The sequence below is a fragment of the Moschus berezovskii genome, chromosome 1, assembly GCF_049115385.1.
Source record: "Moschus berezovskii isolate FMDL1 chromosome 1, NW_MosBer_1.0, whole genome shotgun sequence".
In the NCBI taxonomy this organism is placed as follows: domain Eukaryota; kingdom Metazoa; phylum Chordata; class Mammalia; order Artiodactyla; family Moschidae; genus Moschus; species Moschus berezovskii.
The window spans coordinates 86,583,397-86,598,268 of NC_142460.1; the positions used below are offsets into that span (position 1 = coordinate 86,583,397).

The 14,872-nt window shown below is 44.1% G+C and overlaps 1 protein-coding gene across 2 annotated transcripts in view; it reads right to left on the minus strand.

Moving 5' to 3' along the window:
- Positions 1-255: 255 nt before the first annotated feature.
- The window catches only part of FSTL1 (follistatin like 1), a 57,697-nt gene continuing 43,080 nt past the window's right edge, over positions 256-14,872 (minus strand). Inside the window, exons 6-11 of one of the 2 annotated variants that reach the window (XM_088837354.1) lie at positions 14,306-14,436; positions 11,132-11,250; positions 7,630-7,742; positions 7,200-7,310; positions 6,093-6,169; positions 256-2,898 (exon numbers count right to left, since the gene is read on the minus strand). In XM_088837354.1, coding sequence (XP_088693480.1) covers positions 2,854-2,898; positions 6,093-6,169; positions 7,200-7,310; positions 7,630-7,742; positions 11,132-11,250; positions 14,306-14,436 — 596 coding nt within the window. In that variant the 3' untranslated portion in view covers positions 256-2,853. Of the gene's footprint in view, positions 2,899-5,867; positions 6,170-7,199; positions 7,311-7,629; positions 7,743-11,131; positions 11,251-14,305; positions 14,437-14,872 lie in introns of those variants that run through there. The other variant, XM_088837350.1, reaches the window with a different exon arrangement.

Consider the following 14,872-nt stretch of genomic DNA (forward strand, 5'->3'; position numbering starts at 1 on the left):
TCATGCGACGAGTTGACTCACTGGAAAAGACTCTGATGCTGGGAAAGGTTGGGGGGGGGAGGAGAAGTGGACGACGGAGAATGAGATGGCTGGATGGCATCGCCGACTCTGTGGACATGAGTTTGAGTGTACTCCGGGAGTTGGTGATGGACAGGGAGGCCTGGCGTGCTGTGATTCATGGGGTCGCGGAGAGTTGGACACGACTGAGCGACTGAACTGAACTGAACTGAACTGAGGGGAAGGAAAATGACACAGTTAGTGTTTTAATTTCTTTATTTATCAATAGTATCCAAAAAAAGAATCAAGAGTTACAAAAACAAGTTAAATGCAATATGGAAGCCTACTAAATACAAATACATTTCACAAACACACAGGCAACAGAAACCTGTCCAAATTTGCTTCTTGAAATTTGACTATTTAAAAACATAAATGTAAAGGAAAGACATTCAGACTGGTCCAAATGGTCTTATTAGCAGGTGGAGGAGCCCTGCTTTCCAAAAACAGTGATAGAGTCCAGAGCCATGGCATGTGAGAAGGTTTCCATGGACACTGAATCTTAACAGATGCTATAATATCTTTATAAAAAACCATAGACACACAGAGAAAGCCCAAGGAAGCTTGCAGTCTAAGCCCTGTGTTTTTAGAGAGCTGGAGGAACCGAACCCGATTTAATTGTTTATTTGCTCCATGCAAAACACTATGCAAGACTCCCCAAACTAGGCTATTTAGCAGCTTTCTGTGAATGATCATCATCACGTGACTCTATGGTGCCAACAGTAGCTTTCCTATTTACAGGAGGAATGCAGGTTAGGTCTTGGGACTTCCAACATCGCAGGGTAGGGTCATCTTGGATGGCAGCCACTGACCTAAAGGTAACGGGTGAGGAGACATTCTGCCTTCTTGCTTTAAACACACTGGTACTCCCGCCCTCTCTTCTGGTGTCCAAGGGCTGGCAAAACTTGGTCAAGATGTGCTGTTGGGAGCTCTCCAAGGCACTTTGACAGGGAGGTGCATTTCAAACTGTATAAGTTGGGTTGGAAGAGAGTTTTTAAGTGGGATGATTTACAAAAACTCAGAATTCTAAACAAAGTGGAATGTTCTTCTTTCAAAGGAGAAAAAGGAAACCTGGTTAGAAGGAATTCCATTTTCAGCACAACTTTCTCAGAGTTGCCTGGGTAATACAGCCCTCATGCTTTCCCTCTGGTGGTCTGTAATCTGCTTTCTGAAAATGAGATCTTATGTCAAGTTTTAAATTGTTATTCCAAATGCATCTTAAACATGGTATTGAATGGGGTTAATTATCACAGGGGTCAAAAGACACAGAAATGACTGACTTCTCCCCAATCACACTTTTAGGATTTGATTCCACTTTTTTCCCCTGTCTTAAAATGTAAACCTTCTTTTTCCCTAATCTCTAAAGGGAGAGTCATTTCTCTTCCCAAGAAGGTTAAAGATGAACTGCAAAATCGAAGACAAAGAAGTGGTTCTCGTTCTCACTCTCTTCCTGGGCAGGCTTTACTTGAGGGCCCAACACCCGTGGGGCCATTCAGACTGAGGTCAAATTTGGTCATCTTGTTTTTGGTCATCTGATTCTTACATAAAAACAAGGTTTCATTTATCCTAAGGAGGAGAAAAATCACATTTTCTCCTTCTGGACCTATTACCAGAACCACAGAATTTACACTTCCTCAAATCAATAGTTTAATGCATTCCCACCTGTTCACTAAGGAAACTAAGGCCCAGAAATAGGAAGAGATTGGCCAGAGTCACTCTCCTACTTAGTGCAGGATCAATGAGCATATAGATAGGCTGGGAACATCTAAGTCTTGCTTAGCTGCGCTTGTCTCCATCTTTTGGAATACTGATTTGTATGGATCTATCAGAATAAATGAAAACAAGTTAGCTTTTTGGATCTTAAAGGCTTTGTGTGGGGATACTTCTCATGGCTTCTGTCTGAGGCACCCCCTGCTCCTCTGGCAGACTGCAGACCCACTGGAAACCACAGAATTCCAGGCTGCATGTGGCAGGGTCGGGGGATATCTGGGTGATAGCAGTCTCTGCGCAAGGAAGAACCCCAAACTCCCATCTCTCAAATGTAGGACTAATGAAAAATAATTACAAAAGCTTAATTTCTAGTTAAGAAAATAAAATATTAAGCAACAACAAAAATATAATGATAATAATTGAAGAATGAAATCAACTTGCCAAAAAAAGTTTACAGAAAAATAGCACCTTTGGTAAAAAGTATTTTAAAAATTTGGTTAGGTCTCTAAGGGGCTCAAAGTCTACAAGTATCTGCATCATTTGGGGGCACCCTCTCTCAGACCCTGTGGAACTAGCAGGATGGCCGTGTATCTAAAGCCAGTGGCTGGGGCCTTGAGGAGAAGCACAGATGCTAGAGGTCTGTTGTGCTGATGGCGGCAGGAAGGGCTGGAAGCAGAACGCAGTCTTCTTCACTGAGTTTCCCGATTCCCTCCTCTGGGGACAGCCTGCTGAGCTCTCTCACTGCCTGCACTCCCTGAAGCATGTTCACAGCTGTGCTATACTCAGAAGGGCTGGGTCTGGGTCCACTCTCCCAACCCTGATGCAGTTTCCGTACTTGCCTCTGGCCCCTGAGCACCACTGACAGCTTCTCCCAAAACACTCCTAGAAACGAAGGCTCTGGCCTTTCCCCTCCGAGCCAGCCACCCCCATTTCCTTTACTGCAAACAAATAGACAAAATAAAACACATTGCTATATAAGCAAATACAGGTGATTTGGCGGTTGTAGCAGACACTTGCATATACTGGACTCAGCGCTGAAACTGAAGAGAAGGTGCTAGGCTCCAGACACCATTCCCAGATGCCTCCTCATTAGATCTCTTTAGTGCTCACTCTCTTGGACTTTTCAGCTGTTTCCTTTGAGAAGCAAGAGAAAATAAACATTATGAAATACTAAAAATTATTGGCATTTTTCTAGTCTTCAAGACCAGCACTGACAGAAACATGCTCATGCTGAATTTTAGTTCTGTTTACTTGTTATCTCCTCCACAGATGATGAACAACTTGAGGGCAAGGATCATGTCTTACCATGACATAGTTGCACAGGACTGTGGCTAAATTAAAAGCCAACTCTAAACTCCTATGAAACAGTAAGGTCAGACATTATTATGTTCATTTGAAAAATGAAGAAAAGGATGCTACATGGAAGTGCTACAAAATGTTTTGAATCCAAGTTTAGAGAAGCATTGATAGTGACAGGCTCTGGAGGCAGACTACCTGAGCTTGAATCATGGCTGTGCAACTTTCTGGGGGACTTTGGGCATTGGTATGAAACCTCCTGTGCCTCAATGTCTTCAACTACAAAATAAGGGTAATAAAGTAAATACTACCTCTTCTAACAGTGGCAAATGTCTCCAAAGAAGACATTCTTACAGCCAAGAAGCATATAAGAAGATGCTCGATATCATTAATCATCATTAATCATCAAAATACAATGAGACGTCATTTCACACCCACTAGGATGTCTAATAAAAAATAACCACAATGACAAATGATGGTGAGTTTGTGGAGAAATTGGAATATGGCTAGTTAGGATATAAAATAGTATAACAGTCTGGCAGTTTATCAAAAAATTAAACACAAAGTTACCCTGTGATCCAGCAATCTCACTCCTTAGGTACATACCCAAGAGAACTGAAAACATATGTCCACACATATGTCCATACTGTTTACAACAGTATCATGCATCATAGTCAAAAAGTAGAAGCAAACTAAATATATACCAACTGACGAATGGATATACAAAATGTGGTATATCTATCCATGAAATGTCCTTCAGTCATAAAAAGGAATGAAGTCTTGATTCACGCTACAAGGATAAACCTTAAAAATATTACACTAAATGAAAAAAGTCAGACAGAAAACGCCATATATTGTATGATTCTAATTATTTGTGTCCATAATAGGCAAATCGATAGAAACAGAAAGTACAATAGTGGTTGCCAGGGGCTGGGAGAGGAGAGAATATAAGTGACTTCTAATGGGCTTGGTGTTTCTTTTGGGGATGATGAAAATGAGCTGGAAATAGACAGTGGTAATGGCTGACAATCTTGTGAATATATTAAAAACTATCTGATTGTATACTTTTAAAAGGGTGAGTTTTATGGTATGTGAATTACATCTCAATAAAAAATTAAATAGGGAATAAAAAGCAGTGTCCGGCATCTAGTAGGCATTGTCAGTGCCCCGTCCACAGCCCTTGCCTTCACACATTTCAGTACACCATCTGGCTTCTTACTGCCATCACCTGCATCCTTTTGCCTGAGGCTTTCTCTGGCTGTGGAAGCCCGCTCTGCCCACACACACTGACAGGCCAGAAATGCCAGGGAATTCATGATTTCTGGTGGCGGCTCTCAGCCAGTGGCTGATGGGAGCTCATGCAGGCATAGCCGGCTCCCTGCCCACTGTGCACTCTAACTGTTCCCAGAGTTCTGTAACACGACTGAGCTCCACTTACCACCAGTGGTAATGTGCCGGAATACACACTCATTATTTCTCCCCTCCTTGGGCTCACTTCCCAACTCCCGTTCTGGTGTTTCCTGGGGACGTCCTCCCAAATAAACTGTTTGTACTTGAGTTCTTACCTTAGAGTCTGCTTCTGAGGCAACTGACATAAAACGGACAAACTAAATAACGTTAGCTATTATAATTCACTCCCGACTGTCTACTCTGATCATTTTTCCACCCTAGATGAAAGGAATTCCTATTAAGTGCTTTTTGCTTTTGTGGGTTTATATTAATCTGGAAGCTCAAGGCTGCTGAAATATGAAAAAGCCAAGGACTCAGAGCTTCTGCATCTGTTTAAAAAACTGACATGAGGTTTCTACACTATCAGTGACAAAATGCACATGAAAAACCATCAATAAATATGAGCAATTACTATTAACACAAATAATTCTTGATTCTCAAGTCACATATTTCATCTCAATAGTTCCTGTGAGCATTACATTGCTTAAAAACTTATGTCAGAGAGAAGGTTTGTATTACCAGACCCAGTTTACAGACAGATGATTCAAGGAGCAATATCCTTTGTTAGGACTACAGGTAAATCAGTGGAAAGAGTCTAGCTCATCTAGGTTTTCTCTCTAGGCCCTCAGTAACATATGTCAGTGAATCACTAATCTGCTAAGAATCTTCTCACCAAGAAGGCCTTCAACTTAGTGACATAGAACCTGAACAGAATTCTTATTATCCTTTCAGGTCTCTAGGAAACAGAATCTCTAAGTTCTCAGGCCAGCTTGGCATTTGACAAATCCTTTCTGCTACGGTCTAAGTCCACTAATTTCATGCTCAATGAGAGCCAGTTATACAGCAGTGTTCATAAGTTCATAAATGAAAGTTGCTTAGTCAGACTCTTTGCGACCCCATGGACGCGAAGTGTCCATAGCATTCTCCAGGCCAGAATACTGGAGTGGGTATCCTCTCCCTTCTCCAGGGGATCTTCCCAAGCCAGGGATCATACCCAGGTCTCCCACACTGCAGGCGGATTCTTTACTAGCTGAGTCAACAGGGAAGCCCAAGAATACTGGAGTGGGTAACCTATCCCTTCTGCAGCCAATCTTCCCGACTCAGGAATTGAACCAGGGTCTCCTGCATTGCAGACGGATTCTTTACCAATTGAGCTACCAGGGAAGCCCATTATACAGCAGGCCCTGTGCTAAATGAAGGGCTACACTGGTGAGCAGGTCACAGAGCCTGCTCTCAAGGAGCTCACAGTCTTTTGGTCTGGGCGCTGGTCATGACAAGAAATAGGAACGCTTCTTTAGACCATGCTTATTTGCAAACCACCACCCACCTGATTCTAACTTATAAAGCAATTTACCAAGTTGTAATCTACATCTGCTGGGGCATACTGGCTCTACAAGGACTCCGTCAGGGAACTGTCTGTATCATGATCTGCATGGCACAGGTATATAGGTGTATCGTTCGGGACCTACTGTATGGAACAGAGCACATGTCCTTGGTCACCTGGGGCATTAGGCAGTGTCTGAGTGGAGGACGGGCCTGGTGGTGACAGGGCTACCTGAACCAGCATGGAGGTTGCAACTTACCTGGTGTTTTTGGAGCTCCTGGACATATCTAGTCATTTCCTCCTCTGCCTGTGTCTGGGCCCCCTTCTGATTCTTTCCTATAAGAAGAATCAAGGCTCAACAGAGCAGTGGTGGCTGGGGAAGCCAGTTAGAGATCCCTCCAATACCTACCTTTTAGGCTCTCAATTTCATCTCCCATTTAACTTATGGAGGAGAAATGAAATACCCACATTTCTCTGAATATAAAGTGTCCCAGGGAAACGGACACCTCCAAAGTAACATGCTTGGGTAATAAGTGACTGGGCTAGGGCTCAAATCTAGACCAAGTGGGGAGGGTGTGAGCTAGAGTTCTAGAAACCTTTTCTGAAAGATCTCTTGGTAGAACGGTGCTAGCGGTGTTGCAGGCTTGGGCACTGTCCCCCCTTCCCCAAATGTCTGATGTCTCCCAACCCGCCCTGCCCATGTCTCAACTATCTCAACTTTCTCCTTTTTTAGGCTTACCCAATCCTGTTAATTCAAACATGCTTACAAACATGTCTCCTTTTTCTGCCGGGCATGGATGGCAAGAAGTCATTTTGCCTTCCAATCACCTAAGTCTCTGACATAGAGGATTTCCTAACCTGTCCTAAGGATGAAGTGGGTTAATATGTAAAGTGCTTAGAAGAAATGCATGCATGCATGTGTGTGTGCTCAGTTGTGTCCCACTCTTTGTGACCACAAGGACTGTAGCCTACGAGGCTCCTCTGTCCATGGAATTTCCCATGCAAGAAAACTGGAGTGGGTTGCCCTTTCCTACTCCAAGAAATGCATGTAATTCTCACCAATATGTGTTTGCTTTCTTACTACTTTTACCACTCTAATCTCTTACCAACACTTGATCTTGCCCTGGGTCTTGAATCTTTCTTATTCCCAATCTCTGGAGTGACTTTCTAACACAGTGCATCTAGCATAAGTGCTGTTCCCTCAAGACTGCTCTCTGGGAACCCTGACGTTACAAGTGTGAGCCGGTCTCTTGCCCTCCAGTTTCTTTTTTCCCAGCCACTGCACTCTTCCCCAACATCCCCACCCTGACTTCTCTCATGGTGATTCGTGAAGACAGCGCTCTCCCTGCCATCTCTTCTTTCTCACCATCACAGGTCATGGCTGTGCAGACCCAGTTTCCACAAGCACACACGCAGCGGTTACAGTCCACCTCGGTCTCGGCTCCATCGGCATACGTTTCATCCTCCAGGGCACACTCTGCGAGACCAGAAATAAGGGGCAAAGGTTTAGGGTGAGGGTGGAACAGGACGTCCTGGCTACCGTCTGTGCACCTTACCACCTTCCAGACAAGACCTGCTTGTCCCTCAGAGGCACTATAACTGAACAAATGCCTCTATCAACCCAAAGATTTTCGGACCTGAATGTCAGCATGGAGATGATAGGCTGGGGCCCAGTCTAGAATCATGGAAGGGAATTTTCTTAGTAAGCTCTGGAGAGTTCCACAGTCTCCTCTATCTTGGTCCCCTCCAAATACCCGCAACTCCCTACAACCCGCTATTTCTTAGATTAGGCATACTCTTCTCTGGAGGGTTGAAGGATGGGTTGAGGCACTTGAGGAACTCTTGGAAGCTGAGTTTCCAGTCAGCATTTTCATCAGACAGTTCAATGAGAGCATCAACACAGAGTCCTCTGAAAAGAAAACACAGGAGAAACATGTTGGCAAGATCTCAGCTTCCCTCCTGAAGGAATTAAGCATCAGGATTACATACACCTGGGCTTCTCTGAAGGTGGCCAAAGAAACTATTTAAAGAGAAAGTTTCTACACTGACCTTTTACAATCATCATGTATCCTGACTCCAGTAAGCATCCAACCTTTAGTTTATTATATGGGGTATCAGATCATTCAAGTTGTTCAAATGATATTCCCAAGATGACTGGTTTTCTGGATGGTTTTGTCCACTTGGATTGACAAATGTTACACCATCTGCATATACCTTCCACTATCAATTGCCTCCCCTGCTCCAGGTGTAATGTATCAAGTCAACCCAACTAGAAAAATCAAATAAAAGTGGTAGGAACAGATGATATGAAAAGAATGTGTGATTTGAAAGAATATGAGTTTGAAACCAGCAGCACCACTATCATCCTTTTATTATACAAAGAGATCTTTCAGAAAAGTTTTCTAGAACTCCAGCTCCCTCCCTCTCCCCTTGGCCTGGGTTTGAGCCCTTGCTCAATCACTTACAACCCAAATGGCCTTGAGCTAATTATTCAACCTTCCTGAACCTGTTTTCTTATCTGTGAAATGGGAACAAGCAGCCCTCCTTCACTGCAGTGTTAAAAGGATCAAATGTTGAATTTGTAAAACATAATCTTATTTCAGGTCATCAAAATAAGAAGGATTTACAGGTATTATACTTCAAGGCCATAAAAAGTAAAAGTTCAAAACTCAGTCATGTCCAACTCTTTGTGACCTCATGGACTGTAGCCACCAGGCTCTTCTGTCCATGGGATTTTCCAGGCAAGAATACTGGAACAGGTTGCCATTTCCTTCTCCAGGGGATCTTCCTGACCCAGGGATCAAACTTGGGTCTCCTGCACTGTAGGAAGACTCTTTACCATCTGAGCCACCAAGGGAGACTTAAGGCCATGGGTTATCATTAAAAAAGAACCCTAGAATCTGGGTTTCATGCTTTGCATTCTTCTGAACAAACAGGTGTTTTCCTTTTTTTCCTCAGTTGTGTCTGACTCTTTGTGACCCCATGGACTATACAAACCATGGAATTCTCCAGGCCAGAATACTGGAGTGGATAGTCATTCCCTTCTCCAGGGGAATCTTCCCAACCTAGGGATCGAACCCTGGTCTCCCACATAGCAGGCGGATTCTTTACCAGCTGAGCCACCACCGGTGGAGCCCTTCCTATTTTAAATTCTTACCAATATACTGGAACCACAGTTAATTTAGGGATTAATTTTTATCAATTCTTAGGGGTTAACTTTATTAACATTTCAGTTCAGTTCAGTTCAGTCGCTCAGTCGTGTCCGACTCTCCGCGACCCCATGAATCACAGCACGCCTGGCCTCCCTGTCCATCACCAACTCTCGGAGTTCACTCAAACTCATGTCCACAGAGTCGGTGATGCCATCCAGCCATCTCATCCTCTGTCATCCCCTTCTCCTCCTGCCCCCAATCCCTCCCAGCATCTGGGTCTTTTCCAATGAGTTAACTCTTCGCATGAGGTGGCCAAAGAATTGGAGTTTCAGCTTCAGCATCAGTCCTTCCAATGAACACCCAGGACTGATCTCCTTTAAGATGGACTGGTTGGATCTCCTTGCAGTCCAAGGGACTCTCAAGAGTCTTCTCCAGCACCATAGTTCAAAAGCATCAATTCTTCAGCAATCAGCTTTCTTCACAGTCCAACTCTCACATCCATACATGACCACGGGAACCACGGGAAAAACCATAGCCTTGACTAGACGGACCTTTGTTGGAAAAGTAATGTCTCTGCTTTTTAATATACTATCAAGGTTGGTCATAACTTTCCTTCCAAGGAGTAAGTGTCTTTTAATTTCATGGCTGCAATCAGCATCTGCAGTGATTTTGGAGCCCCCCAAAATAAAGTCTGACATTGTTTCCACTGTTTTTCCATCTATTTCCCATGAAGTGATGGGACCGGTTGCCATGATCTTTGTTTTCTGAATGTTGAGCTTCAAGCCAACTTTTTCACTCTCTCTTTCACTTTCATCAAGAGGCTTTTGAGTTCCTCTTCACTTTCTGCCATAAGGGTAGTGTCATCTGCATATCTGAGGTTACTGATATTTCTCCCGGCAATCTTGATTCCAGCTTGTGCTTCTTCCAGCCCAGCATTCCTCATGATGTACTCTGCATATAAGTTAAATAAGCAGGGTGACAATATACAGCCTTGACGTACTCCTTTTCCTATTTGGAACCAGTCTGTTGTTCCATGTCCAGTTCCAAATGCTGCTTCCTGACCTGCATACAGGTTTCTCAAGAGGCAGGTCAGGTGGTCTGGTATTCCCATCTCTTTCAGAATTTTCCACAGTTTATTGTGATCCACACAGTCAAAGGCTTTGGCATAGTCAATGAAGCAGAAATAGATGTTTTTCTGGAACTCTCTTGCTTTCTCCATGATCCAGCGGATGTTGGCAATTTGATCTCTGGTGCCTCTGCCTTTTCTAAAACCTGCTTGAACATCTGGGAGTTCACGGTTCACGTATTGCTGAAGCCTGGCTTGGAGAATTTTGAGCATGACTTTACTAGCGTGTGAGATGAGTGCAACTGTGCGGTAGTTTGAGCATTCTTTGGCATTGTCTTTCTTTGGGATTGGAATGAAGACTGACCTTTTCCAGTCCTGTGGCCACTGCTGAGTTTTCCAAATTTGCTGGCATATTGAGTGCAGCACTTTCACAGCATCATCTTTCAAGATTTGAAATAGCTCAACTGAAATTCCATCACCTCCACTAGCTTTGTTCGTAGTGATGCTTTCTAAGGTCCACTTGACTTCACATTCCAAGATGTCTGGCTCTAGGTTCTAATATTTACTTAGGGGTTAATTTTTATTAATTCTTAGGGGTTAATTTTTATTAATATTTACTCTGGAATAATACTAGAAAAGGAGAGGAACGTGCTCCCATTTGTAACAATGAGGGTTCTCTACATGAAATAGCACTTATAATTTTAAAATCAGATCTAAAGCTATTTTAGACTTATCATTAAATAGAACATTGAAATAATTCCTTAAGAAAATGAACCATTAATACATCACCCATAACACTAAGAAACAACTTTGCTCTGATGTGATCATTAATTTTAAAACTTTCTTATATTCCTTGCAAGTTCTGGCCAAAAGCACTAAATATACTTGATCAGATATCAGTGGTGCTCAATATATTAGTTCGTAATGTTCACGGAAGAGATCAGGACAAAACCCTATTTTGCTTTTTACTTCACATTGACTTTGACACTGGAGGCTCCTTGGCAGGTAGGAAGGGGTTCAAATCCCTTCTTATACAACCTCCCCTTGTGGGCCTCTCCATGACCCCCTCATTCCACTCACCTGAGAAGCTTGTTGTTCTCCTGGTCTGCATAGGTGGTGATGTTGATGGCGGTTTCATTTTGCTCCACAAATTTCAGAAATTCGCTGGAGTCCAAGCGAGAGTCACCATTATCAAAGTTCTAGAAAGGAGATGAAGAGGTCTTTCTGGAACGTTTTGTAAAACCTCAATTCTATCACCCCTCCACTCAGTTTGGCCCTCCTCTGGTTCATCTTGTTCTTGACACAGTCCAAACCTGCTCTGCCCTTCGAGCAACAAAGCCTCGAAGCCCTGGGGCACCCAGAGGAGGCACCTGTGACCCGCGATGAGAGACTGAAAGTATCAGGGCAACGGCTACGGAGGTCCTTTCAATCCCAGACCCTGCTAAGGAGGGCAGCCTGAACCCAGGCCTTTGCTGTCAAGGAGCCTGGGGGTGCTTTGGAGGTCCCTGTAGCCTCATCCCTGGCACTATCCTCCAGACATTCTTGAATTCACTCCATCATACCATGTTCTCAAACCCTAATGATCATGGAACAACAGACTTGTGAATCAGAATCAGTGTCGGAGCCCAGGATACATATTTCTAACAAGTTGCTTGTGAACAGTGATGCATGTGACCTCAGAGCTCACTCTGAGAACCACAGGATCATTTCTTCCTGCTTGATTTCCAGCCTTCCTGGCTGGCTCTCAGTGCTTACCTCTCACACTGGTACCCTTAGCCGACCTCATCAAAGGCAAAGACCCCTGTACGTTATCCACATCAAAAACCTGCCTTGTGGGGGTGGTGCAAAGCCCCGCCCCCCCCGCCCTGTGCTGTGGGCCCCACTGTAGACAGTGCAGCCTGTCCTTGTGATCCAGCTCACGTTCCACGAGCACAAGGCAAGGGTAGAGTGAGCTCAACATTATGCTCCCTGTGGCAAGATGCTCAACTGAGACCTTAGCCATCTGGGACCATTCAGGATGCCCAGGCCCTTGCTGCAGGTGGAGCGCAGCAACTTCAAGGCTCTGATCAAATTCTAATTTGGATACTGCTGCTCTCCAAAATATTTCTAGTGGAAAAAAATATTTTTTTCAAAATTCTTTCCCTAGGCTGCCTCATTCTGCTACCCAGGGAAATAATCAGCACCCCATGTTACTTTCAAGGCGGCTCTCCAGATGGTGAAGAGTTTCTGGAAGAAAAGTCTGCACAGGTTTCCAGGTAGAAGAGAAAGATACAGCTACTGACTCTGATGCATGACTATCACACATCATGTGTATTCTACTCTGAGACTGTAAATCTTCTAGTCGTATGTATGACAGGAGTGTATAAAACAACTCTGGGGGCCCTTGCTTAATACCTATTTATTATTCTTATCCTAATTCCTAGGAAAAGATCTCAGATGCTCTCTTGTCACTATACTTTTACCCTGGTTCTAGTTTCAGCCCTGGTCACCAGGAATTCAGGGTGTGTGTATGTGTGTGTGTGTGTGTGTGACATGGTCATAAAAGGCTCTTTCTACCTGAGGCCTTCCCCTCTTTACTCTGTTGGGCTTTTGTCTAAAAAATAATGACTGAATCACCAGTTCAGATGACAGTCTGATTTTGGTCTTATCCAAATTCCAATTAGATTTGTTTTGCAACTAATTTTTATGTAAGGAATATCAGCTGGGCTGGAGGGCAATTCACTGGTTCAGAAACAGTCTCTGTGAGACACAGATCGCTTAGCAACAGGCAGCTGTTTGCCTAGTGGGGAGAAGCCTCCCTTTGAAGATTGCACCATATGGTTCTTTGATAACCATCAAGAAGTAGATTGTGAAAACCCTATTTTCTCGGAGGACACTTGGAAGAGCGAGCATTGTTTTTGTCAGTTATGAGCAAGCTTTCTTGGTTAGGATGAGAATGCTCTAGAGAAAAGGTACTTTCTCCAGGGGCCTTGCAGTTTTTAGACAGGCATGTATGAGAGAAAGTTATTGCCAGAGGGGGTGGAGATGTGTGGGGCCCTGGTCCTTAGGAATCAAATTAATAGCAGCTGCTAGTGATGCCCAAGGCATGTTCCATCAAGGGGCCACTATGAATAGTTATAAGGTCCCACGAAGTCTTCTGGAAAGTGTCCTGGGCCCCATGGCTCTGGTGCTATAATGACCAAGCCAAAGTCACTGCTCACGACAGACCCAGCAGGCACTGTTCACTTGGCTTTCAAAAAATAATTTTCTTTAGTTTAGTTTCTCCTCCTGTCCGAATCTCCTGGCTCAGCAATATGTGTTTTTCTGTAGACAAGGAACTACCCCTGCCCCTAGAGCTCCCTAATATGGGAGTGGTTGAGACAGAAGACGGAGAGGGCTGTGCTTTCTCTTCTCAAGCACCTGGAATCCAGAGAGACTGACTTTCTGCCACAGTGAGAAACTTCTACTTAAATGAAATCCTAGATGACCAATACCCTATTTCAGTCCAACACAGTATTTCTTCATCTCGGGGTGGGGGTGGTCCATGATGTCAGTTAACAAGAGGAATCCACAGATGAGGCTGGTGTTGACCACACTTAGTGGCCACAGAGCTGCCTAGAAGTCCCTCACGTGTGGGGGTTGCTTCTGAGTCTGAGCTGGTCGAGCCCAGGACACACCATGGAGGTATGTGAGGGCATCTGAGGATGAGCCAGAGATGTGACTGTCTGTAAGTGATGGGGGCTTTCGTGGCTACGAGGATAATGTGGGTGCCTGAACATGTGTGTCTGTGTGTAGGATAGTCTCCGTGTGGCATGCACACCTCTGCATGTGGTGGTGTGTTTCTGTATGTGGTGTTTATCTGAGTGTGATGTACATACGCATGTATGTTCTTATCAACCAGCTGGAAGAGCACCCTTAACTGCTTCTTTTAACAACTGTCTCAAGCTCTCTGAAAGATCTCTATGGCATGGCCGCCCTACTCATTGATAAATACTGTTTCCTCCCTCATTTTCCTTTTGGAAAGCAGCATCTCTCCTCCCCACAAGTGGAACAATCCATTGCTTCAACCAAACACGATGGGAACATCAGGATCTAGGTTCATGAAGAATCCTGGATCCATGAAATACCAGTCCATTGACTCTCCTCAGATGAAGAGAAACTCTGTAAGCCATGGAGGGTCAAGTTAAAGACTTAGAGAAAAGCCAAACTGGGTGGGAAACAGGCTGAAGTGGCCTGGGCCTGGGAATAGGCAGCCAGCTCTGTGTGCTGGGTTACCTTAAAGTACTTGTCTAGGATTTCACTGTAGTTGCTGCCTTTGGAGAACCAGCCGTCTGGAATGATCTCCGCTTCCAGCCACTGGATGATGCGACGCCGGAGTTCATCGCGGTTGGACTGATAGCAAACGACTGCAGGAAAAGGGGTTGGCTGAGCAGTGAGGACCCCAATGTCACCCAGCATCCCCTAGCTGGTGGGCTCAGTGCCTGGGGATCTGCATGTGTCATCTCATTGAATTTTCACAGCAATCCAGGGAAACAGGATTATTACGCACATTTACAAAGGAGTCAATCCAGGGTACTGGATTGTATCTAACCCAGGATTCAAGCGCATGTCTAAAAAATTTATAAAGTTTGAGATGGTTGAAACAGAGACTATGCTTAGGTGAGAAAGAAGTAAAAAGAAAAAGGGTATTTTCATTAACTTTAGGAAGCTGAGAGAGAAAAAAAATCAATCAATCAATCAATCAATAGAACAGCTCTTTTGGTTCATAGATGAGCTGAATTAATACTGAATAAGTAAGAACATTACAATTCTTTACGCCACTGGATTTTTGATTCTTTCTAT